The sequence below is a fragment of the Bufo gargarizans genome, chromosome 2 (assembly GCF_014858855.1).
Source record: "Bufo gargarizans isolate SCDJY-AF-19 chromosome 2, ASM1485885v1, whole genome shotgun sequence".
Lineage (NCBI taxonomy): Eukaryota > Metazoa > Chordata > Amphibia > Anura > Bufonidae > Bufo > Bufo gargarizans.
In genome coordinates this window covers 113,853,516-113,879,901 of record NC_058081.1, presented here as the reverse complement: position 1 = coordinate 113,879,901, position 26,386 = coordinate 113,853,516, and the positions used below count along the sequence as shown (strand labels likewise).

At 42.1% G+C, this 26,386-nt stretch overlaps 1 protein-coding gene across 1 annotated transcript in view; it reads right to left on the bottom strand.

Annotated features, from left to right (window-relative positions):
* LOC122929570 (protein FAM169B-like) overlaps positions 1 to 26,386 on the bottom strand; it is an 89,164-nt gene that overhangs the window by 26,451 nt on the left and 36,327 nt on the right. Inside the window, exon 5 of the mRNA XM_044283193.1 lies at positions 19,900 to 20,077. Coding sequence (XP_044139128.1) covers positions 19,900 to 20,077 — 178 coding nt within the window. The remainder of the gene's footprint in view (positions 1 to 19,899; positions 20,078 to 26,386) is intronic.

Below are 26,386 nucleotides of genomic sequence, written 5' to 3'. Positions count from 1 at the left end.
TGGCAGGCTGTAGATGCGATTTTTTTAACCCTAAAAAAGTATATTAGACGCTGTTTTGTTAACAGCGTCTAATATACCTGCTACCTGGTCCTCTGGTGGTCTCTTTTGCTTGGATCGAACACCAGAGGACACAGGCAGCTCTGTAAGTAGCACCAATCACCACACTACACTACACCCCCCCCCCCCTGTCACTTATTAACCCCTTATTAACCCCTGATCACCCCATATAGACTCCCTGATCACCCCCCTGTCATTGATCACCCCCCTGTAAGGCTCTATTCAGACTTCCGTATGTGTTTTGCGGATCCACGGACACGGACACCGGCAATGTGCTTTCCGCATTTTGCGGATCAGCACATTGCCAGAACTATATAGAAAATGCCTTTTCTTGTCCGCAATTGCGGACAAGAATAGGACATGTTCTATAGGCTCGACAAAAAACGCAGTGTTCGCCCGATCAGGCCTGATCTTGTGCGCACACTTGCGTTCAGTCCACCCCACCGCAGTGACAGAATTTATTTTTTCTGATCACTGCAAAAACACAGTAAAATCGCTGCGGCGCTATAAAGATCACTTTTGAGGGGCATGGCGAGTTCATAGAAGATTTTATATATTTTTTGGGCACAAGTTAGCGGAAATTGATTAAAAAAAATTGTTTTGCTTTTTCTTACAAAGTTTCATATTCCACTAACTTGTGACAAAAAATAAAATCTTACATGAACTCACCATACCCCTCACGGAATCCAAATGCGTAAAAATATCCTGTGAAATCCTAAGGGTACTCATTGGAATTTGGGCCCCTTTTGCGCATCTTGGCTGCAAAAAAGTGTCACACGTGGTATCGCCGTACTCAGGAGAAGTAGGGCAATGTTTTTTGGGGTGTATTTTTACATATACCCATTCTGGGTGAGAGAAATATCTCAGTAAATTGACAACTTTGTATAAAAAAAAAAAAAGTAAAAAGTTGTCATTTACAGAGATATTTCTCACACACAGTATGGGTATATGTAAAAATACACCCCAAAAAACATTGCCTTACTTCTCTTGAATACGGCGATACCACATGTGTGACACTTTTTTGCAGCCTAGGTGCGCAAAGGGGCCCAAATTCCAATGAGTACCTTTTAGGGGGGCATTTATAGACATTTGGATTCCAGACTTCTTCTCACGCTTTAGGGCCCCCTTGGATTCCAGACTTTCCGCTCACTTGTACCGAAAAACCCCCCCACTTCTATGAACTTGCCATGCCCCTACTTCTCACGGTTTAGGTCCCCTAAAATACCAGAGCAGTATAAATACCCCACAAGTGACCCCATTTTGGAAAGAAGACACCCCAAGGTATTTCGTGAGGGGCATGGCGAGTTCATGTAAAATTTTATTTTTTGTCACAAGTTAGTGGAATATGAGACTTTGTAAGAAAAAAAATTTTAAAAAAAAATGTTCCGCTAACTTGTGACAAAAACTAAAAACTTCCATGAACTCACTATGCCCATCAGCGAATACCTTAGGGTGTCTACTTTCCAAAATTGGGTCATTTGTGGGGTGTTTCTACTGTCTGGGCATTGTAGAACCTCAGGAAACATGACAGGTGCTCAGAAAGTCAAAGTGCGTAAATTAATTTTTTTGCACCATAGTTTGTAAACGCTATAACTTTTACCCAAACCAATAAATATACACTTGTTGCATTTTTTTAATCAAAGACATGTAGAAAAATACATTTAGAGAAAAATTTATATAGAAATGGAGTTTTATTTGAAAAATTTTACAACAGAAAGTGAAAAATGTCATTTTTTTCAAAATTTTCGGTCAATTTCGATTAATATCAAAAAAAGTAAAAATGTCAGCAGCAATGAAATACCACCAAATGAAAGCTCTATTAGTGAGAAAAAAAGGAGGTAAAATTCATTTGGGTGGTAAGTTGTATGACCGAGCAATAAACCGTGAAAGTAGTGTAGTGCAGAATTGCAAAAAGTGGTCTGGTCATTAAGGGGGTTTAAGCTAGGGGGGCTGAAGTGGTTAAAGGGGTTGTCCGCTTTGGAAAATCCCTTTAAAATAGTAAGGTCCCCCAATAATAAGGTGATCACAGGGTGTTCCACTGTTGCAACCCTTAACGTTCAGCTGGGAGAACCTTGCAATTGTTCAATATACCTGCAAGTCCATCAGAGGGAAAAAGAAGCATTACACAGTTCTCCTTGAAATCAGTAGGTTAGCCATGTAATGTGTGCCTAGAATCTCTCTAAAAAGTACTGAAAATTGGGGCAATTTGGTGCATCTAGGGTTTCTCAATTTATTTTTGACTTGCTGGAAAATGGTGTGGGACTCAGGGCTCATCCACTGGAATGTATTTTTTTACCGCGTTGGTTCCTTTTTTTTTGTGGCCTGTTCACTTTAATGGGGCCACAAAAAAATTTAAAGACTCTTCTGCATTCTGTTTTCGTATGTCCGCATGGCCGTTCCGCAAGAAAATAGGTCATGTCCTATGATTGTACAAATTACAGACAAGGATAGAACTGTTCTTTTAAGGGCTGGCCATTCCACAAAACACAGAATGCACACCGCAGTATCCATGTTTTGCGGTCAGTCTCATTGACACAGGTGTAGAAAATCCAGCACCTAGTCTGCTTTTACAACAGTTTGTGAAAGAATGGTTTGTTTTAAAGAGCTCACTTAATGTCAAGCATGGTACTGTAATAGTATATCACTGATGTAACAAGTCAGTTCATAAAATTCCCCTTCTAGATATTCCGCAACCATTTGTGAGTGGTATTATTGCAAAGTGGAAGCGTTTAGGATCCATAGCAACTCAACCACAAAGTTGCAGACCATGTAAAGATACCGAGTGGGGTCATCGAGAGCTGAGGTGCATAGTGCATAAAAATCACCAATGCCCTGCTGACTCAATAACTGCAGAATAAAAACCTTCTCTGTGTGCAGAGAACTTCATGGCATGGGTTTACATGGCCGAACAGCTACATGCAAGCCTCACGTCACTAAGCACAATGCTAAACACCAGATGGAGCAGTGTAAAGTACCATTATTCCATCCACATACATATGTGATAATCCTGTATTCTAATCAACTTCACACCACCACTGGACTCTGAAGCAGTGGAAATGTGTTCTGTGGAATGACTAATCACACCTCTATATCTGACAGTGTAATGGGCAAGTTTGGGATTGGCGAATACCAAAATGTTACCTGTTTGAATGCACTGTGCCAACTGTAAGGAGGGATGTTGTTTAGGGTTGTTTTTCGCGGGTCAGTCTAGACTCCTTAGCTTCAGTGAAGGGAAATCTTACTGCTTCGGCATACCAAGACATTGTGGACTGTTGTATGCTTCCAATTTTGTGGGAGCAGCTTAGAGAAGGTCCATGATTGTTCTATCATGACTGTGCCTCAGTGCACAAAGCAAGGTCCATGAAGACATGGTTAGAGGATGGGTTTGGTGTGGAAGAACTTGACTGGCCCACACAGGGCCCTGACCACAACTCCATCAAAACACCTTTGAGGTGAACTAGAACAGAAATTGCGAGCCAGGCCCTCTCGTTCAACATCAGTGTCTGACCTTACAAAAGTTCTTCTAGATGAGTGGGCTAAAATTCCCACAGAGAAACACAATCTTGTAGAAAGCCTTCCCAGAAGAGTAGAAGTTGTTTTAGCTTTAAGAATGTCATGAAAGCTCATGTAGGTGTAATGTTTAGGTGCCCCAATACTTGTCCACATAGTGTAGGTGCTGGAACTACAGTACACAGCTACTTCCATCATGTAGAAGAGACCCAGAGAGATGCTGCTAAATAAAAACGTATAATACCCTTTCAGTTACAGTATTCAAGCTGCATGTGTCTGTAGAGGGAAATGTATTGGAGTCCTGTGATTACAGCAGCTTTAAGTCAAGACATGTGTAGGGTAGAAGTGTACAAACTGTGGATAGGAAAAAATGGCAAATGTCATGTTTGCTAGCAGGTTTTTACATACAGTGACCGGTAACCAGGCTGTGACTGAAGATCTAGGAACATTCTGCAGTTATACACAGTTGAGAAACCAGCTAAGATCTAGGGTAACTGCCATGTGCAGCACAGACAGCAGCTAGACGGGCTGGCAGTGTCTCAATAAGGTCCTGGCTGGTTTTCACAGGTATCTGAAGCCATGCTGACTGCAGTGCATCCCACAACTGCCAGAGGGTGTGTGGGGGAGGATCCATAAAGAGACCATGACGATCAAGGTGGTTCCACAGATGGAAGTCTTAGACATGCTCTTCCAACCAATGTCAGACATTTCTAACCATGTGGCACTGTCTTGCTGGAAGATCCTATCCGCTACAGGGAAGATCATGTATAGGTGTACATGATCTGCAAGGATGGATTCATAAACAAATCTGTTGAGATAGCCTTCTACATGGATGAGTAGGCCCAAAGAATGCCACAAAAATATTGCCCAGACCATAATGCTTCCACCACCAGTGTAATGATGTCACAATTGCTCACCTGAAATGAGGAATCGTCCAGGCCTAGAAGGTAGGTAAGGAGTCCAATGGCTGAGACAATCTGGAGAACTGGTGTAGCAGAAGCAAGCAGTGTTGCATAACAGTCCGTGTTGGTACCAGGTAAACACAGCAGTTGGATAAGGCAGAAGCGTGGTCAGGTAACAATCCAAATTCGGTACACAAGTAAACACAGCAGTTGAGGATAAGGCTCAGGAGCTAGATAGAGGCAGGAAGCACAATAATCTGCCAAGGAGGAAGTGACAAGGTCTGGTTTATATAGGAAGTTCCAAAGTGTGGCTGATTAGGCTAAACGAGCAGGGATTGTCAAAGACTAGGAAACTATTCACTAGATTCAGGAGCGGAGCTGTCCTGAGTAGCAAGTAGATCAGTGAGCAAGGCTAGCGCCTGGGACACAGGAGTTTCCTGGTTTGATTCCTGACAGTACTCCCCCTTTTCCAGGATGACTTCTGGGCATCCTAGAGACTGGTTTATCAGGATATTGCCGATTAAATTCTTTGGTGAGTTTAGGAGCATGAACATTTTCTTCTGGTTCCCAAGAATTTTCTTCTGGTTCCCAAGAATTTTCTTCTGAGCTATAGCCCTTCCACTTGATTAAATACTGTAGCTTATTCCGATGGATTCTAGAGTCCAAGATCTTTTCAACTATAAATTCTTATTTACTATGCACTTCTACTGGTGGGGAAGGAGGCAAATGGCGGCGTGGAAAAGTATTTTTAATAAATGGTTTCAAGAGAGAACAATGAAAAACAGCGGCAACCACACGTGAGACAACATACTAACTGCCCTCACCTGCGGTAGACAACAAGCAGACCGCTGACAACTTCATGCAACACAAAGAGTCACGACCAAACACATAGTCGTGACAGGTGACTTCATTAATTTGAGCAGAAATTTTAAATGGTCCAATATATTTCTGTAAATAATACTGTTAGGGTGGCGCACCTCCAATGACTCTGGATAGGTGCTAAAAACCCTGAAATTGAATCACCCCATTCAATAAATGCAAAAGATACAATAAAACTGGTGGGCAAGCACTCAATACATCATGGAGCAGGCAAATTTAATACTACATCAATAAAATAGACAGCAATAAAATAGATTAAAATAATAGGATAAAATAAATAACACAATATATATATGCTGGCGATAAAATATCACTCTGGAAGATGGTGCAAGGAAATGTTCCTGCCCGAATGAATGTATATTCCAAATTGTGTCCTTGTTAGCGCATCTGATATTACCGCTGATTTTGTAACAGCCTGTATGTAGCAGCTGGTACACGCTCTGGTCTAGCGTTGTAGCTTGTCTGAGGGTTGTGTCGGAACCGCGAGCTGGGAAAGTTTGTAACCGCAGTAAAGTGTCAACGTGCAGATAGTAAAATCTTGCTCAGTGAGCACTCACCACACCTGGCATAGGATCTTCACACTGGCTGGTGTGCGCACTTGGAGCGAATTGATAACCTGTGGTGGGGTCTGACTTTCATGCAGTTGTTCAAACTGCTCTGTGTATGGCTCCATGTATAGTTCTCGCGGGAACTTAACCCCTTAAGGACACAGGGCGTACAGGTACGCCCTTGTGCCCTGGTACTTAAGGACACAGGGCGCACATGTACGCCCTGTGCATTTTCAATCACCGCCGCGCGGCCGGCGGCGATCGGAACCCCGTGCCTGCTCAAATCATTGAGCAGGCACTTGGGGCAAATGCGTCGGGGGGTCCGGTGACCCCCCCATGTATGCGATCGCAGAAAACCGCAGGTCAATTCAGACCTGCGGTTTTCTGCGTTTCCGGGTTATTCGGGTCTCTGAAGACCCGATAACCCGGAACAGGATGGTGATGGTGGTATGATTTCACTCCACCAATCACCATCCAGCGATCCTGAGTGGTGATGGTGACATCACCACTCAGGATCGCTTTCTGATTGGTCTGTGGGCGGTCCGGCGGCAGATTGAAAAGAGGCAGGCGCCCCTCTCCTCCTCCTTTTGTGTTCCGGAGCCGGAGGAGAGAGGAGCTGCCTGCACGTGTCTGCTGCCACCGCTGCACCGCTGCCTGCACCCGATCTGTGCCCCCCCAGGACCCGATCTCTGCCCCCAGCACCCCATCAGGTACATAGGGACAGCTAGGGAAAGTTTGGTTTAGGCAGGGGAAAAAAAAGGGAAAGGTAGTTTTTTTGAACTTTTATTGCATCACCCCAGTTAGGGTGTCTGGGGTCCACAGCACTTAGCGTCCGGCCACTGTTAGCGCATCGCACACCCCACCGCTGATCAACTTCGGACGGTTGATCAGCAGTTTTGAATTTTTTTTCCCCACATTTTTTGCCCTTTTTTTAGTTAGTTTATTTATTTTTTCTGTTAGTTTTAGGGTGAGTTCGTGAACACCCGTGCCCCCTCACACACGCACACCAAATAAAGAGTTACACACACGCACATATACACGCAGACACACACTCCCCTATGGCCCGCCGGACGTTCTCGGCCGAGGAGGCATACGCCCAGCTTGCCTCCGAGTCCGAGAGTCCCAGTGAGGATGAGGATGACCCCACATTCCTGTTGTCATCCGCATCCTCCTCATCATCTAGCGATGATGATGAGCCCCCAAGGCGGCGGAGACGCCGCCAGGCGGAGCAAGGGGACCGCCATGTTAGGGACCCTGTGGCCCACACTAGTACGAGCAGCTCTGGGGCTCGTACTTGTTTCCCGGCCCACCAGTTAAATCCACCGGAGCACCCTGCCGGTGAACTTGTCTGGTGTAGCCCAGAGCGATACGAGCCCGTGATTCCCGATTTCGTAGGCCAATCAGGAATCCAGATTTCCACAGTGGGCTACACTGAATATGACTTTTTTTGTCATTTTTTCAGTGACCCACTGGTAAATCTGATGGTGGAGCAGACGAATCTGTACGCCCAACAGTTCGTCGCTCAACACCCCGGCTCCTTTTTGGCCAGGCCCGGTGGCTGGACGCCGGTCAGTGCAGCCGAAATGAGGACATTTTGGGGCCTCGTGCTGCATATGGGCCTGGTCAAGAAACCCAGTGCCAGGCTGTACTGGAGTGGGGACGTCCTATATCAGACCCCACTTTACAGTACGGTTATGACACGCTCCCGGTTTGAGGCCATCCGGAAATGTCTGCATTATTCCGATAATGCAGCATGTCCACCCCGAGGTGATCCTGCCCATGACCGTCTGTACAAGATACGGCCGGTCATCGATCACTTTGGGGCCAAATTCATGGAGGCCTATGTACCTGGAAGGGAGGTCGTGGTTGATGAGTCTCTCATTGCGTTCAAGGGGAGACTCATTTTCCGCCAGTATGTGCCTTCCAAGCGGGCGAGGTATGGCGTGAAGCTATACAAAATTTGTGAGAGTACCTCAGGGTACACTTACAAATTTCGTGTATACGAGGGGCGAGATTCCCGGATTCAACCCCCAGAATGTCCCCCCACTCTGGGTGTTACCGGGAAACTTGTGTGGGACCTTATGCACCCACTGCTGGATAAGGGTTACCACTTGTACGTGGATAACTTTTATACCAGTATCCCCTTGTTCCAGTCCCTTGCCGCCAGATCCACGTCCGCTTGTGGGACCGTGCGGAAAAATCAACGCGGCCTCCCTGCCCACCCCCTCCAGGTACCTATCCCCAGGGGTGAGACCCGTGCCCTTACCACTGGAAACCTGTTGCTGGTCAGGTATAAGGACAAGAGGGATGTCCTTATGCTGTCCACAATTCATGGTAACGGCATCACCCCTGTCCCTGTGCGAGGTACCGCGGCAACGGTCCTCAAGCCCGATTGTATCGTCGCCTACAATCGGTATATGGGAGGAGTTGATCTCTCGGATCAAGTCCTCAAGCCATATAACGCCATGCGCAAAACCCGGGCATGGTACAAAAAAGTTGCGGTCTACTTGGTACAGGTTGCCATGTACAACTCTTTTGTACTATCCCGAAGCGCTGGCAGCACAGGGACATTCCTCCAGTTCTATGAGGCAGTCCTCAAGGCCCTGATCTTTTCGGACCGGGAAAGAGCAGGCCGGAGTACCTCGGGAACTGTAGGTGCCCGGATCGTCCCTGGCCAACACTTTCCAGGTGTGGTCCCCCATACTGGAAAGAAGGGACGAACCCAAAAAAAGTGCAGAGTGTGTCGCAGGAGGGGGATACGGAAGGACACGACTACTCAGTGCGACACATGCCCCGATCATCCGGGCCTCTGCATTGACGGTTGCTTCAGGGAGTATCACACTTCCATGGAGTACTAAATTTATATCCCAATTTAGCACTGACATCGGATAAAAAAAAATGGTTCTCAGACTTGAGACACCCAAAAAAACTAAAATAATTTATTAAAAGTAGACATAGGTATTGCCGCGTCGGTAATAATCTCCTCTATAAAAATGCCCCATGACCTAACCCCCCAGATTGACACGGTCCAGAAAAAAAAAAAAAAGGTGCAAAAAAAGTTTTTTTTTGTCACCTTACATAATAAAAAGTTTAATAGCAAGCGATCAAAAAGTCATATAGCCCCCAAATTAGTGCCAATAAAACCGTCATCTCATCCCGCAAAAAATGAGCCCCCACATAAGATAATCAGATAAAAAAAAAAATAGAAAATGACTTAGACTTTAGAGATACCAAATTTTTTTTAGGGTATCAAAAAGGATAATATAGTCTAAAACCTAAATAATTGTAAAAAAAAGTTGACTTATTAGGTATCGCCGCGTCCGTAAGAATCTCCTCTATAAAAATACCCCATGACCCAACCACCCAGATTAACACAGTAAAAAAAAAAAAAAAAAAAAATAGGTGCAAAAAAATATTTTTTTTGTCACCTTACATAACAAAAAGTTTAATAGCAAGCGATCAAAAAGTCATATAGCCCCCAAAATAGTGCCAATAAAACCGTCCGCTCATCCCGCAAAAAATGAGCCCCCACATAAGATAATTGGCTAAAAGAAAATAAAAAAAATGACACTTAGACTTTAGAGATACCCAAAAAAAAATGTTGTATCAAAAAAGATAATATAGTCAAAAACCTAAATAATTGTAAAAAAAAGTAGACTTATTAGATATTGCCGCGTCCGTAAGAATCTCCTCTATAACAATATCCCATGACCTAACTATCCAGATTAACACAGTTAAAAAAAAAAAAAAAAAAAAACGGTGCCAAAACAGCTATTTTTGGCACTTTTCCATTTCAGTCCGTTTTTTTCGGTAACAAAACAAGGGTTAACAACCAAACAAAAGTTAAAATTTATTACCCTGATACTGCAGTTTACAGAAACGCCACATTTGTGGTCGTAAACTGCTGTATCCGTAAAAGGGAGGCCGCAAAAGGAAAGGACCGACATGGTTTCTAGAAGGCCGATTTTGATGGCCTTTTTTATTGACACCATATCCCTTTTGAAGCCCCCCTGATGCCCCCCTAGAGTAAAAACTCCCTAAAATTGACCCCATCTAAGAAACTACACCCCTCAAGGTATTCAAAAATGATTATACAAACTTTATTAACCCTTTAGGTGTTCCTCAACAGTTAATGGCAAATGGAGATGAAATATCAGAATTTCAATTTTTGGTAACCTTGCCTCACAAAAATGTAATATAGAGCAACCAAAAATTATATTTGCCCTAAAAATACTCCCCCAAAAAATGCCACCTTATCCCGTAGTTTCCAAAATGGGGTCACTTCAGAATTTCAATTTTTGGTAACCTTGCCTCACAAAAATGTAATATAGAGCAACCAAAAATTATATTTGCCCTAAAAATACTCCCCCAAAAAATGCCACCTTATCCCGTAGTTTCCAAAATGGGGTCACTTTTAGGGAGTTTTGACTCCAGGGGTGCATCAGGGGGGTTGAAACAGGACACGGTGTAAATAAACCGGTCCATAAAAATCAGCCCTCCAAAAACCAAACGGCGCACCTTTCACTCTACGCCCCGCTGTGTGGCCGTACAGTAGTGTACGGCCACATATTGGGTGTTTCTGTAAACGGCAGAGTCAGGGTAATAAAGATACAGTCTTGTTTGGCTGTTAACCCTTGCTTTGTTAGTAGAAAACATGGGTTAAAATGGAAAATAAGGCAAAAAAATGAAATTTTCCAATTTCATCCCCATTTGCCAATAACTCTTGTGCAACACCTAAAGGGTTAACGACGTATGTAAAACCAGTTTTGAATACCTTGAGGGGTGTAGTTTCTTAGATGGGGTCACTTTTAGGGAGTTTCGACTCCAGGGGTGCATCAGGGGGGTTGAAACAGGACACGGTGTAAATAAACCGGTCCATAAAAATCAGCCCTCCAAAAACCAAACGGCGCACCTTTCACTCTATGCCCCGCTGTGTGGCCGTACAGTAGTGTACGGCCACATATTGGGTGTTTCTGTAAACGGCAGAGTCAGGGCAATAAAGATACAGTCTTGTTTGGCTGTTAACCCTTGATTTGTTAGTGGAAAACATGGGTTAAAATGGAAAATAAGGCAAAAAAAGAAATTTTCTAATTTCATCCCCATTTGCCAATAACTCTTGTGCAACACCTAAAGGGTTAACGACGTATGTAAAATCAGTTTTGAATACCTTGAGGGGTGTAGTTTCTTAGATGGGGTCACTTTTAGGGAGTTTCTACTCCAGGGGTGCATCAGGGGGCTTCAAATGGGACATGGTGTAAATAAACCAGTCCATAAAAATCAGCCCTCCAAAAACCATACGGCGCACCTTTCACTCTACGCCCCGCTGTGTGGCCGTACAGTAGTTTGCGGCCACATATTGGGTGTTTCTGTAAACGGCAGAGTCAGGCCAATAAAGATACAGTCTTGTTTGGCTGTTAACCCTTGATTTGTTAGTGGAAAACATGGGTTAAAATGGAAAATAAGGCAAAAAAAGAAATTTTCTAATTTCATCCCCATTTGCCAATAACTCTTGTGCAACACCTAAAGGGTTAACGACGTATGTAAAACCAGTTTTGAATACCTTGAGGGGTGTAGTTTCTTAGATGGGGTCACTTTTAGGGAGTTTCTACTCTAGGGGTGCATCAGGGGGCTTCAAATGGGACATGGTGTAAATAAACCAGTCCATAAAAATCAACCTTCCAAAAACCATACGGCGCACCTTTCACTCTACGCCCCGCTGTGTGGCCGTACAGTAGTTTACGGCCACATATTGGGTGTTTCTGTAAACTGCAGAGTCAGGGCAATAAAGATACAGTCTTGTTTGGCTGTTAACCCTTGCTTTGTTAGTGGAAAAAATGGGTAAAAATGAAATAGACAGAAAAATGAAATTCTCAAATTTCATCCCCATTTGCCAATAACTCTTGTGCAACACCTAAAGGGTTAACAACATATGTAAAATCACTTTTGAATACCTTGAGGGGTGTAGTTTCTTAGATGGGGTCATTTTTGGGTGGTTTCTATTATGTAAGCCTCGCAAAGCGACTTCAGACCTGAAATGGTCCCTAAAAATTTAGTTTTTGTAAATTTCAGAAAAATTTCAAGATTTGCTCCTAAACTTCTAAGCCTTATAACATCCCCAAAAAATAAAATATCATTCCCAAAATAATTCACACATGAAGTAGACATATGGGGAATGTAAAGTCATCACAATTTTTGGGGGTATTACTATGTATTACAGAAGTAGAGAAACTGAAACTTTGGAAATTTGCTAATTTTTCAAAATTTTTGATAAATTTGGTATTTTTTGGTGCAAAAAAAAATATTTTTTTGACTTAATTTTACTAGTGTCATGAAGTACAATATGTGACTTAAAAACAATGTCAGAACGGCCTGGATAAGTCAAAGCGTTTTAAAGTTATCAGCACTTAAAGTGACACTGGTCAGATTTGCAAAAAATGGCCTGGTCCTAAGGTGTAAAAAGGCTGTGTCCTTAAGGGGTTAAGTGCAAAATCACGGGCTGGGTTTCTTCTCGCGTTGTGTTCTAATGTGGCTGAAAGATCGTCTCACAAATCGCTGAATTCGTTCAGAGTTTTTAAATCGCATGGCCATGCTTAAACTGGTTTATGGAATCTTTCAAAGCATCAGTATACAGCACCAGACGCGTTTCGAGGTCTTGCTGACCTCTTCCTCAGTGGTTATACTCCATATGCTTAGACTCCATTATTTATACTCTACTCAGTAATAGGCAAATCCTGGAGGAACGAATCTCAAAGCAGACACAATGGTAAAAAGTAAGTCCTGGAGCAGCGGATTTCAAAGAGACAAATTCGATCTAATGCGATTTTGATGCTTTTTAAGGCGATTTTTTCAGCAGATGCGTTTTTCATGACCAAGACTGCTAAATTGGAATTACAATTCATTTCAATGTTCCAAAAATTCATTATCATTCCTTGAAAATTCCCAAAATGAATAAACAATGCGATTTACATATAAATATTAAAATACTTAAAATGGCTAAAAGTTATTAAATTGCACAGACACAAATGTGGGGATGTAGAATCTCTATGACAGGGGTAGGCAACCTCCAGCACTCCAGATGTTGTGGAACTACAACTCCCAGCATGATACTTGTTCTGCTCTTCTAAGAACTCTCATAGAAATGAATGGAGCATGCTGGGAATCGTAGTTTCACAACAGCTGGAGTGCCGAAGGTTGCTGATCCCTGCTCTATGAGATAACTTGAACAATACATTTGTTTGTGAAATATCTTGCAGGTGTATTGGGATGGGGGCCCATCTCCAAAGGGACATCGCAGTGCCAAGAATACCACTGCGATCTCCCATCAGAGGCAGGCGCCCACCCCCCCTCACAAGAAGCCGAAGATCTCTAGTTCGGCATTGAGACCCGCTGTAAGCAAACTCCTGAATTCAAAAAGTTCATCTAGACTCCGTCCTAGACATTAGGTGAATGTGATCACCACCCCTCCAGTGTCGTTTCACCTTCTCCAGTGCCGCAAATGTCAGTTTAGTGGGGTCTTTATTATGGACTTCCCTAAAATGTCTCGACAGGGAATGTTTGTCGAACCCATTTTTGATCTTAGTCATATGTTCAGATATTCTTGTTTTTAATGGTCGTTTAGTGCGCCCAATATACCGTTTCTGACATGGGCACTGGATGATGTAGATGACACTGGAGGAGTTACAGGACAGACTGTCCCTAATCTTCCAGGAAAACGAATTCTGTGTGGATGGCACTTCTAGTGTTCTTTTAGGAAATGTGTTTTTGCAGGCAGTGCACCTCCCACACCTAAAGAAACAATTCATATTTGTCCAGTTTTGGAACATAGAGACTTTCTTCCTCTTTTGTTGTTTAATGGAGGGCCCTATTTTAAGGCCTAAATTAGGCACTTTCGTGAAAGTTATCAAATGTGACTTTGGCAGTAAGTGTCCTATTGTTTTATCGTCCAATATATAGTGCCAATGTTGTTTCACAGGCTCGGACTGGCCCACAGGGGTACAGGTGAATCCCCTGGTGGGCCCCTAGTCCCTCCCCTCCCTTTAGAAGTGGCACATGGCGCAGTAGACGGACTGCACTAGATATAGATAGGCAGCATAGAGCGGCTCAACCAGCCTATGTTAATATGAAAACCTGGGCACATTATTTAACACAGTGCCCAGTTTATTATTATAGACACATGGGGGGGGGGGGGGGCTGAGATGACTTTTAGATATAGATTCAAGCTAGCCATGTCCTCTTTCCCCATGAGCTGCCCTCTCAAAGTCACTGCATGGGCCCCCATAATCACATTGTAGCATCTTGCTGCTGCTGCCACTGTATGGGTGGTTAGTATTTGCATGTAGCTTTATAGTGGGCCCCCAAAATGAATTTTACTGGTGGGCCCTAGGCACCCCAGTCCAACACTGTTGTTTCAGAATATATTGGACTTGCTTATAATGTGCATTAAATGGTAGGATGACTCTCCGTTCTGCTTCTTTTTGTATTTTATTTTTATTTTTGTTTTTATCCGAACCATCAGAGAAGAAAGTCTGTCTTTTTAATCTCTTGACTAGATCCAATGCACTATTAATAATTTCTTCAGGATATTCCTTATTCATAAATTGATCTTTCATTCTTATGGCCTCTTCTTCAAATTTACTGTTTTCCGTAAAGTTCTGTTATTGTATGCAAACTCAGCTGTGGGGAGATAGTCTTTCAATCATCTTGCAGATAAGTTATGAAACATCGAAGGTATTGTTCAAGAGTTTGATTAGTTCTTTCAGATTGTTCATTAGATTGAGGATGAAAGGCAGATGACAAATGTATTCCTATCCCCAAGGCAGAGCAAAAGCTTTAGAATTTATAAGTGAATTGCACACCTCGATCCGATACCACATTGTCAAGGATACCATGTAATCTAAATACTTCCCGAACCAAAAGTTCAGCAGTTTGTTTTGCAGTGGGTATTCCATTAGTGGGAATAAAATGGGCATCTTTGTAATACAGTCTACGACAACCAGAATAGTGTTTATTCCCTTAGAAGGAGGTAGATCGACAACAAAATCCATTGAGACTGAGCCCCAAGGTCGAGAAGGAACAAGAAGTGGCTGTAACAAACCCAAAGGAGAAGAGTGTGCAGTCTTATTGTGAGCACAAATCAAGCATGAGGAAACATATCTTTTGACATCCTTCTTATAACTTGGCCACCAAAAAGAACAAGATAGAAGTTCTTGAGTCTAATACCCAAATGTCCAGCCAGCTTAGAATCATGAATTAGTTTTAGAACATCAAGTCAAGTTTCTGGTACATATAATTGATGATCCAGTTGCATCCAGTAACCATCTTTGAAGCAGAGATTGACATTCCTTGTAGGATGACTAAGGAAGGAATCATTCTCATATCCATTCTTAATTAAACTCAAGAGCTCCCTAGAATGAGGGGCCCTATGAAGTTTTTTTCAGCAAAAATTTTGGTTTGACCTTTGTCTTTCTGTGTAGGCTCAAAAGACATCCTAGATAAAGCATCTGCTTTACCGTTTTTTAATCCAGGTCGGTAGGTAATGATAAAATTAAACCGAAAAAAGAATAAACTCCATCTTGCTTGTCTGGAAGATAGTCTTTTGGCACTACAGATAAATTTGAGATTCTTATGATCAGTTAGCACAGTTATAAGATTGTGAGCTCCCTCCAAGAGATGCCTCCACTCAGAAAATGCACTTTTAATTGCTAGCTGTTCTTTATTCCCAATATCGTAGTTCCTTTCAAATGAGGACATTTGGTGAGGAAAAATAGGCACAAGGATGCAACAACATCTTATCTCCAGACCGCTGCGACAGGACTGCTCCTATTGCAGAATCAGATGCATCAACCTCAACAGTAAATGGTAGCTCTGGATTTGGGTGAATTAATATCGGTGGACATGTGAAGAGAGTCTTCAATTTAGTGAAAGCATCCTGAGCCTCTGATTTCCAAGCAAAATGTACTGCCTTCTTATTGAGTTGTGTAATTGGTGCAATGATCTTGGAAAAAACAATAAATCTCTGTACATCATTTTCATTTCTTGGAATTGGCCACTCCACTACAGCCTTGATCTTTCTAGGATCCATCCTCAGACCTTCCTGGGAAAGAATGTTTCCAAGAAATTGAACAGTTGTCTGCTCAGATTCACATTTCTCAAGTTTGATGTATAAACAGTGTTCTCGAAGCCTTTGCAGAATATTGCAGATGTATTTGTGATGTTGTTCCCAGTTTTCTGAAAAGATTAATCCAAGTACACAATTACAAATTGATCCAGCATATCCCTTAAAACATCATTGATAAAGTGTTGGAAAGTGGCTGGAGCGTTATAAAGTCCAAAAGGCATGACAAGATACTCAAAATGTCCATACCATGTTTTAAAGGCAGTCTTTCATTCATCTCCTGGACAAATTCAGACAAAGTTATATGCTCCTCTAAGATCAAGTTTAGTAAATATTTTAGCAGTACGAGGCCTTTCAAGTAGTTCTGGAATGAAAGGAAGTGGATACCGTTTTTTTATAGTGACATTATTAAGTCTTCTATAGTCAATGCAGGGACGCGAGGTGGAATCTTTTTTTTCAACAAAGAAAAAAGGTGCTCCAGCTGGAGAAGTAGATTGCCGGATGAAGCCTTTCTTTAAATACTCATCCAGATATTCCTTTAAGGCCTTTAGTTCTGGTTCAGAAAGAGAGTAGATACTATCAAAGGGTATTCAGCTCCAGGTAACAGTTCTATTGGACAATCATATGGACGAGGTGGGGGTAGTTTATCTGCCTTTTTCTTATCACAGACATGCTGAAATTCTCTGTATTGTGGAGGTAATAATTCTTTAGCAGACAGTTCAGAGATTAATGTGCCCTCAGGCACTGAAGAGGTGGGTTTATGCAGGCAAATTAGCTGGCAAAATTCAGATGGGAACTGTATAATTCAAATCTAATTCATTGCACCGAACATCGCACTTAACAAATAACCACACAGGTCAATTAAAAAATATAGATATGCGGGCTACTATAGCTTTATTGATTCAATTTATTATACAATACCAAAAATTTTCCAGTTACCTAAATGCTCTATATTATTAATAACGAAAAATTAGAACGTTTCTCCTTCTTGTTTGACAGTCTATGCGCATGTACATATACATTATGGGGCGTATTATATGTACACATAGTAAGGCCATAGTACAAAGATCCCCACATCCATACCCTATAATAGTATTCATGGATAATCATCGGAGATCTGGTACAATTTATTCTATCTTTGGAATAGCTATCTTTGTTTTCTCTTATGGCTCTTTTTTCATATGGCTCTCCCCTCCCCCATTTTTAATTTGAGGGCACCTCCCCATGATGATGCGATTTCTCTTTAAAAGTCGCGCCAAATTCATATACTGCAGGCCACTGAGAAAGAAGTATTGCGCTTCGAAACGCGTTTGTTATTCCCTGCAGCAATATACATGCTTTATATAGTTAAAGGGATTCTGTCACCTCGTTTTCGGTTATAGAGCTGCGGACATGCACGGCTAGATCGCCGCTAGCATGTCCGCAATATACCAGTCCTATAGGGCTGTGTCCTTTTATTTTGTTTAAAAAATGATTTTAGAAATATGTAAATGAGCCTTGTAAGCTGTACTAACCTTATTGGTGCCCAGCCACGCCCCCTTGTGAAGGAGCCCAGCACCGCCTATGTCCTCCGAATCTCCTCCTTTCGTCACAATCAGATTGCCGTAATCTCGCGATGCGCAGTTCCTTCCTTGAGGCTGATGCCAGCACAGGGAAGGAATACTATACCGGCACTGCACATGCGCGAATTTGCGCATCGCAAACTTACGGCAATCTAACTGTGAGCAAGGAGGAGATTGGGAGGACACAGGCGGTGCTGGGCTCCAAGAAGGTTCGTACAGCCCCTTGGGCTCCTTACCAGGCTCATTTACAAATCTATAAAATCATTTTTTAAACACAATAAAAAGCACACAGAACTATAGGACCGGTATATTGCGGACATGCTAGCGGCGATCTAGCCATGCATGTCCGCATCTCTATAACAGAAAACGAGATGACAGAATCCCTTTAAGCAACTTTGACAATTCTACAGGATTCAACATCCGATCCGGCAACTGTACGCACCAAGGAAACAAACAGCCCAGCACTCTTGCCTCCATTCGGAGGACAAGATACCGCTGAAGCTCACGTGGGATGCCATGTCAGGAGCTGGTGAGTACAGCGGAGAAAACCAGCATACATCGCTGCAGACAACTCCCAATCTATTCAGCATCTATGGGACGGGTAATGTAACCACATAGAGATTGAAAAATCCAAGACCATATACAAAGTAAATATTATCTTCCTTTTGGATACAACAAGTGCATTTATTGGCAGCAACATATTTAATGGCAGACATAGGAATAACATATTTCTATATATCTGACCTTAATACAGTGCCTCCCTGCTGTTTAGGCGGCGATCGGCTGACGAGACAATGAATTCATTTTGCTGATATAGAAAGACTGTATCATATAATACCTAACAATCATTGATTAATATGAACTAATACCAAACAACCAATGATGAATATGAACTAATACTTTGATTGGATGTTATTTCACTCCGATCGCTTTATACTCTCTAATTCAAGAGTAATAGCCCCATCTACTGGATATAAGTCAAAAGACTATTACCCCACAGACATCAGTGGATGAATATTCCTATGAAGCAGACACTTCATGAAATTACTTTTTCCACAAATGAATTACATACTTTTTTAAATTCGTCCTTATTTTTTTTTTTTTTCTATCCTAAGCTAACCATCCAAATAAATTGGTTTTATTCTTTATAATAATTATTGTATTCTTTGATAATACGCGCACAGCACTTTTTATTTAGTTTCATTTAGTTTCTTAATAAATAAATATACATTGTACCAAGATATCCCTTCATCGTCATAAACAACTCTAGATATTGGAGTGGCCCCCACATCCAAAACTACTTTAGACATTTTCTCTTTGCGACATAGGGGTGAGTCGCGGGGTGAGCACCAACCCATAGCCCCCAAGCAGGTGTAGCCACGGAGCCAATACCAATTTGTGACTTCACAAACTGTGCAGTTTCAGAAATACTGCCACCTTTTGCCCAAAAGCCAAGAATCATCTGTTTTTGCAACTCTGATAAATCGTCCCTTTTACCCATGACACTAATGAGGGATATTTGTGCAGACAGCCTATTGCACACCTTATATACCCACCAAGCCAGCTCATGACACATAACTTCCTTTATGAGCTACGCGCTGCTGACGTCGAAATTAGGAAGTGGTCATAATAATGTGACTCGACTGTGTATTTTCTCACTGGAGGTATAATTTAATATCAGAGTTTAATAGGGATACTGATGATTAAAGGGATAATAGGGGGTAATAGCTATTAGATCACGAAAATGGGGGCCCCATACACCCAAAATAAATGGAGTGGCAGGTCATGCATTTATTCTGTATGGGATTGCCGGAGAAAGCCAGGTACAAACATTTGGTTATTTACGACAGTCCCATAGAGATGAATAGAGCATTCTTTTCAGGGGTATGGGACCCACATTCTTGTGATCAGTGGTGCATAGGGGATAATTTTATCTAACTAGGATAACCCTTTAACTAAAGAAAAAAACTAGTAAACTGTTAATAAGGCAGTTAAGAAGATGCCGTTATGGATTCATGAGAGGGGAGATGCTGTTTATGTCATTGACAAGTATTAATTCCCATTTCCTTAGGACAATTAAATCCATCTGTTGATTACCAAACAGAATCTACCACGCAATGTCAGGGATGCACTGAAAACGTGGTTCCAATTTCATATTATGAGAAAACCCGAAAACCTCTCTTTGTTTCTCTTTACGAGCTTATACTCACTTGGTTTTTAACCCTTCATTTGTAGCTGTATAAGCACATGACTCGACTGAAACTTTATTATGTCATTGGAGTGGAAGGACAATAAAATACAGACAGAATGACATTTTGGGCATTCACCTTTGTTTTTGTACGTGTAAAATGCCACAGCCTCTCCGCAATGCCAGAAAATCTTGGCCAGCTCCCCTGCAGAGTGTGGAAGAAAGCAAACTCCATTCTCGGAATCACCGCTCTCCATAAAGCCACACACCAGGCAGTTGAGAACAAAGAGGACAATCCTTTCTTCACATGTCTGAACCTGGGGATTGATAAAACTTCATTACTCAACGGAGGTTTCCAGTTCTCAAGAATCACAAACTTGACTGGTGTCAAGATCAGTTCTCAGTCTACTGGACGATCATCGTTCTTAATGCAGGTTTATACCAAAAATAAAAAATATACATTTTTGAGTAATCCAGATACATATTGAGTATGGGCCAGTGACCCCACACCTAGCTTTCTTCACACGCTGGATAGACTATTGGAGGTTTTAGACAAGAAACTAGCAGAATTTATCTTTGTGGATTCTTCTGTCAACCCAGTCTTCCATTGACTTCCCAAAATCCATAAACCTATCTTCCTGTTGCTTATGCATCAGATTGTGGGGGTACTGGATCTTTGGGAGAGCAACTGGGAGAATGGGTTGACCATTATTTGCAACCTTTATTTTGAAAATGACCCACTTACATAAAGGTATACTAAGCATGTATTGGGCCCCATGCATAATGATATTTGGGAGGAGGAGTTCAGTTGGGCAACATGTTATATGGTCACACTTTACTCCTCAGTCTTGCAAGACTCGGACTTACTGTCTTTGCAACATCTTTTGGACCAATACAGCACATAGAATCTGGAATTCTTGTGTATGTCCACCCAATTTTTACTCCAACATAATTTTTTCACTTTCAATGGATGGTTCTATTTGCAAATGTGGAGGGCCTCTATGGAGGTGACATTTTCTCCCTCATTTGCAAACAATTATATGGCCAGTTGGGAGCCTCGCTACATATTTTCTCTTTCCAATTCAGACAATCTTTTGGTCATATGGAAGGATTGTGAGGCCAGTTTCCATGATTTTGTAATGTACCTTAACTCAAATCATATGAATTTAAAATTTACAGCCAATTTTTTTTACGAAGGAAACTATTTCCTTCCTGGACATACAACTTAGTGGTCACAATAATAGGGTACATTTTGAACTATTTAGGAAGGACTCAGCAGGGAATTCTATTCTTTTGGCGAGCTCATGTGACCCCAAGCATGTTATTAACAATATTCCTTATGATGAAAAGGTTTGTCTCAGAAGGAACTGTTCCTCTAAAGAAATTTTTCCAGAGAGTCATCTGCTTTATGTAACAGGTTACTAGCCTGGGGTTATTCTGGTCTAATTTTGAATTCTGCGTATCGCAGGGCAGAATCTCTGGACAGGGAGGCTTTAATCAAGTGCTGCTATGTCCCTTTCTAAAAAGATAAACAGGAACACGGCACTGTTTTTGTTACAGAATTAGGTTACAGCAAACAATACTATGAAGTCAAAAGAAAGTGCAAAATTACATTCCTCTATTATACCAGGATGACAGCTGGAGAACCATTTTATTGGAAGAGGTAAAATTTTCTGCTAGAAGGGCCCCCACTTTGGGTTCAGTCTTGTCCCCAGGTCTCTTTTTAGATGTCTAACCGGCAAAAAAAAAAAAAAAAGGAAAACTGGCTTTCTAACACGGGTAGTAACCAATGTGCAAACAAACTGAAAAAATGGAACCTGTCACCTCTACTATGCTACCCTCACTGGGCGTTACTAAATGTTCATTGTGTTACCCTAAAACATATAAATTACACTTTTAATTTCATTTGCAGACAAATTCAATAAGTATTATGCATTTTTGTACTTCCTGCCTTTTATGCAAATTAACATAAGTCATATCTTACTTGTGTGACCAGAGAAGAATCATATTTTCAAGCTCAGACTCATCTTGGGTTAATTTGCATATGTATCAAATCTTTTTTTTTTTTTTTTTTTTTTTTACACAAAAGCACACATAGCTATGGGGACTGGGTATTGGGGATATGCTAGCGGCCATCTAGCAACCCATGTCCTCAGCTCTATACACAAAATCCAGGTGACAGGTTCCCTTTAAACAAGCAGGAAGTGCTCAAACCCACATGCAGTTGTGCATGTATATAAAGGGGAGCAAATCCTGCATTTGTGGCCCGTTGCTAATGGTGATCCCCAGAAAAAATGCTTACAGTGGAGGATGCCCACAGCGGACCACAAGTACCACAATAAACATCCTACACAAGATAGCAATTATGTGGATGTGATAACCAATATAATAATAATATATAAATAATATATTATTATATTGTTATATTGGTTATCACATCCACATAATTGCTATCTTGTGTAGGATGTTTATTGTGGTACTTGTGGTCCGCTGTGGGCATCCTCCACTGTAAGCATTTTTGCTGGGGATCGCCATTAGCAACAGGCAACGAAAGTCAATGGGGGGCGGATCAGTTTTCAATTGCACCATATTGTGTCAGTGAAAAAAGGAACTGTCCCCATTGACTTACACTGTAAGTCAGGACGGATCTGTTAGGCTTCAAGCTGCGTTTTAATGACAGACTAAAAAAAAAAACGTAACGAAGACCAAACGCAGCCAAATTGATGCATTCTGAACAGATCCTTATCCATTCAGAATGCATTGGGGCTAAACTGATCCGTTTTGGGCCGCTTGTGAGAGCCTTGTAACGGATCTCACAGGCGGACCCAGAAACGGCAGTGTGAAAGTAGCCTTAGTTGTAATTACAGGCGCAGTTTTTGTGGCAGTATTTCATGCACTTTTTTGAGCCAAACACAGACGTGGATCCAATGCATGTGTACTTCCAATCAAACAGTATGTGCCATAGGTCCCCGTCAGGTGGGAAGGAAGTGTGACCATGTTATATTACTATTATATTACTGGACGACCCTGTGTGTGTTAGATAGAAAGGAGCTTGTGCTTCCTATTATTGTTGGTCTGAAACAATAATAGGAAGCACAAGCTCCTTTCTATCCAACACACACAGAGTCGTCCAGTAATATAATATGAGTACAATACACGGCCATTAAAATACCGATAGACCTATTTAGGTCACGTTCGTGGCAACAAGCCACACAGTATCCTTGCCCACTCATGCAAGGAAAACCCTAGGAGCATACCTGAATAAGGCCCCATGATCAATAACACAGCATTGCTAATATCCCATATCTAGCCTGATAGTTTTAAAATTTCAGTTAGTACAGGTGGGGTTTTAATGACATTAATAAAGTATTTGTTTTAAAAAGTTAGAGGTAGGACCCCTACAGGGATTTTCCGGTCATTGACCGGCAGTTTTCTTTTTGGTATATATCCCGAGGGTCTAAACCAGGGCCCATTCAGAGTGAGCCCTGTATATATATATATATATATATATAGATGAAAGAAGGCCAGCAGCACACCAAGGGTTTCAAAAGAAAAAACGTGCGGTTTATTCACCCAATGTCAGTAGCAGCGACGTTTCAACCACTTGTTGCGGTCTTTCTCATAGCTTGAGAAAGAACGCAACAAGCGGTTGAAACATCGCTGCTACTGACATTGGGTGAATAAACCGCAAGTTTTTTCTTTGAAACCCTTGGTGTACTGCTGGCCTTATTTTATCTCTACTGAATTGGACCGTGGTGCTAGTCCACATTGGCTTGATTTGCACCCGAACAAGATAGTGTGCTGCATCCTCATTTTCCAAGTATATATATATATATATATATATATATATATATATTTGCTGAAGTGAGACAACCCCATTAAGGATGTTCAAATTCCCATCTCTCTTGGTACATGCATGTCTATGCATCTGCCAGTAAGGCTTAAAGATGTCTAATATCAATAAACTAATATTGATGGTCTCTGGATGGGCCATTAATATCTCTGGCTGGGGCCTGACATTTCAAACCCCCAATGATCACCTGTTTCAGGGTAGCTTGTGCCCAAAGTCAGCACTGGAACTACGCAACTGTATCCGTTGTGCTGCTCCTATTCATTTAATTGGGAGAAGTGCTGCCATAACCACACAGAAACAGCGGATCGGCGAGGTGTTCATGGTGTCAGACTGCTGTTAATCATATAGTGATGGCTCATCCAGCAAAGAGCCGTTTAAAGATTAATGGGGTCATTTATCAAACTGATGTAAAGTAAAACTGGCTCAGTTGCCCATAGTAACCAATCAGATTTCACTTTTCATTTTTGACAGCTCTTTTGGAAAATTAAAGGTGGAATCTGATTGGTTGCTATGGGCAACTACACCAATTCTACTTTACACCAGTTTGATAAATGTATACTGTGTAAACCTCCACTGTATTAGTGCAGCCTCACATAAATACATGCCTACACTTAGGGTGCAAGAGAAGTATGAGATCTGCACACCCTTGGTGGTGGGTGCTCGTAGAGGACATACGTCGATTTATTCCAAGGAGAAATCCACGGCACACCAAAGGTCCTATAAAAGCATTTTCTTAATACATAACATTTAATTTACATTGTTCTGTTCCATCCAGAGAAAGTATAAATGTAACAGGCCATAAACAAAACCCCAACGTTTCGGTTGAGTAGCGACCTTTATCAAGGGATCTGAAAAGAATATAGATAATCTCTTATAAGGTATCCTGAATTACAAAAATGGTGGAGGTAGTGATAGCTTAGATATAACTAAAATATGTAGAGAATAATAATAAATGCATTTATTATTTATTATTATTCTCTACATATTTTAGTAATTGCGGACAAGATTAGGACACGTTCTATTTTTTTGCGGAACGGAAGTGCGGATCGGCAAATGCGGATGCGGACAGCACATTCCGGCCCCATTGAAAATGAATGGGTCCGCACCTGTTCCACAAAATTGCAGAACAGATGCAGACCCATTTAGCAGACGTGTGAATGGACCCTAAACGCTATGTATTAAAAGCTTTTTCTAATAAGGACCTTTGCTACACTTAGGGTGTGTCCCCATTCAAAAGTATCTAGAAATAGAAGTTTTGCATTTCAACCTGTTAAAGGGCATCTGTCAGCAGACTTTTACCTGTGAAACTGGCTGACCTGTTACATGTGCGCTTGGCAGCTGAAGGCATCTGTGCTGGTCCCATGTTCATATGTGCCCACATTGCTGAGAAAAATGATGTTTTAATATATGCAAATGAGACTCTAGGAGCAATGAGGGAGTTACTGTTACTCCTAGAGGCTCTGTTCTCTCTGCAACTGCCACACCTTCTCCACTGTGACTGACAAGACCAAGCATCACGCACAGCCCTGTCAACGTGCAGAGGGAGCAGCAGTTGCAGAGAGAGCTGAGCCTCTAAGTGTTAAGGCAAGAACCCCCGCTGCGCCTAGAGTTTCATTTACATATACTAAAACTTCCTTTTTCTCAGTAATGCAGGCACATATCAACATGGGACCAACACAGAGGTCTTCAGCTGCCAAGTGCACATGTAGCAGGTCAGCCAGTTTCATAGGTACAAATCTGCTGACAGATGCCCTTTAAGAACATAGTGAAATTTTTCAGCTGCAAATTTCAAAGAAATACCTTTTCTGTTTTTCTCTCAACATAGCTGTTTAAATAATTTTTTTTATGCCATTTACCATGCGATATAAAATTGCCATAATATCTTTAGCAGGACACTGCAGAACAGTGAATACCTAACTGATCTCAGTTTAGTTTCTGAGACCACATGGAAAAACGAGATTTTTGTATAACTTACCAGTAAAATCTCTTTCTCGCTCTTTCCTTGGGGGACACAGAAGACCTTGGGTATAGCTCATCTCCATAGGAGGCGTGACACTAAGTGAAAACTGTTAAGCCCCTCCTCCACAGCTATACCCTCAGCCTGGAGAGAGAGACTGCCAGTTGCGTGTCCAAGCAGTGAGAAAAGGCAAAGTCCAACAAGGAACCAACAAGCCAACTACCCAACGGGTAACAAAAACTTGGAAAACGTACAGAGAAAAAACAATGAATGGGTGGGTGCTGTGTCCCCCAAGGAAAGAGCGAGAAAGAGATTTTACTGGTAAGTTATACAAAAATCTCGTTTTCTCGCCCAGTTTCCTTGGGGGACACAGAAGACCTTGGGACGTTCAAAAGCAGTCCAAAAGGGGGAGGGACCACAGCACCAAGGTGAAGCACCCGAAAGGCATCAATGAACCGCCGCCTGTAAACCCAGGCGGGGTAAGGCAGCATCTGCCAAAGTCAGAGTATGCACCCTGTAGAACCCAGTAAGGCGTGCAAGGCAGACCTGTGGCCGCCGTGCCCAAATGCACGGCCGAAGCCCAATGCCTCCGGCCCAGGAGGCACCGACCGCTCTGGTGAAAGGAACGGTGACACCAAAGACAGTAAAAACGGCAAGGCCCAAACAACGTCCAAATAGGTGAGGTGTTGAAGCGAAAGGCAAACACCACCTTCAGAAGGAAGGAAGGAAGGAAGAAACGGGATGCAGAACAGCCCTGTCCTGGAAAAGACAAAGCTCGTAACAAAAAAAGGGGCCATTCCGGCACCCGTCAGAGAC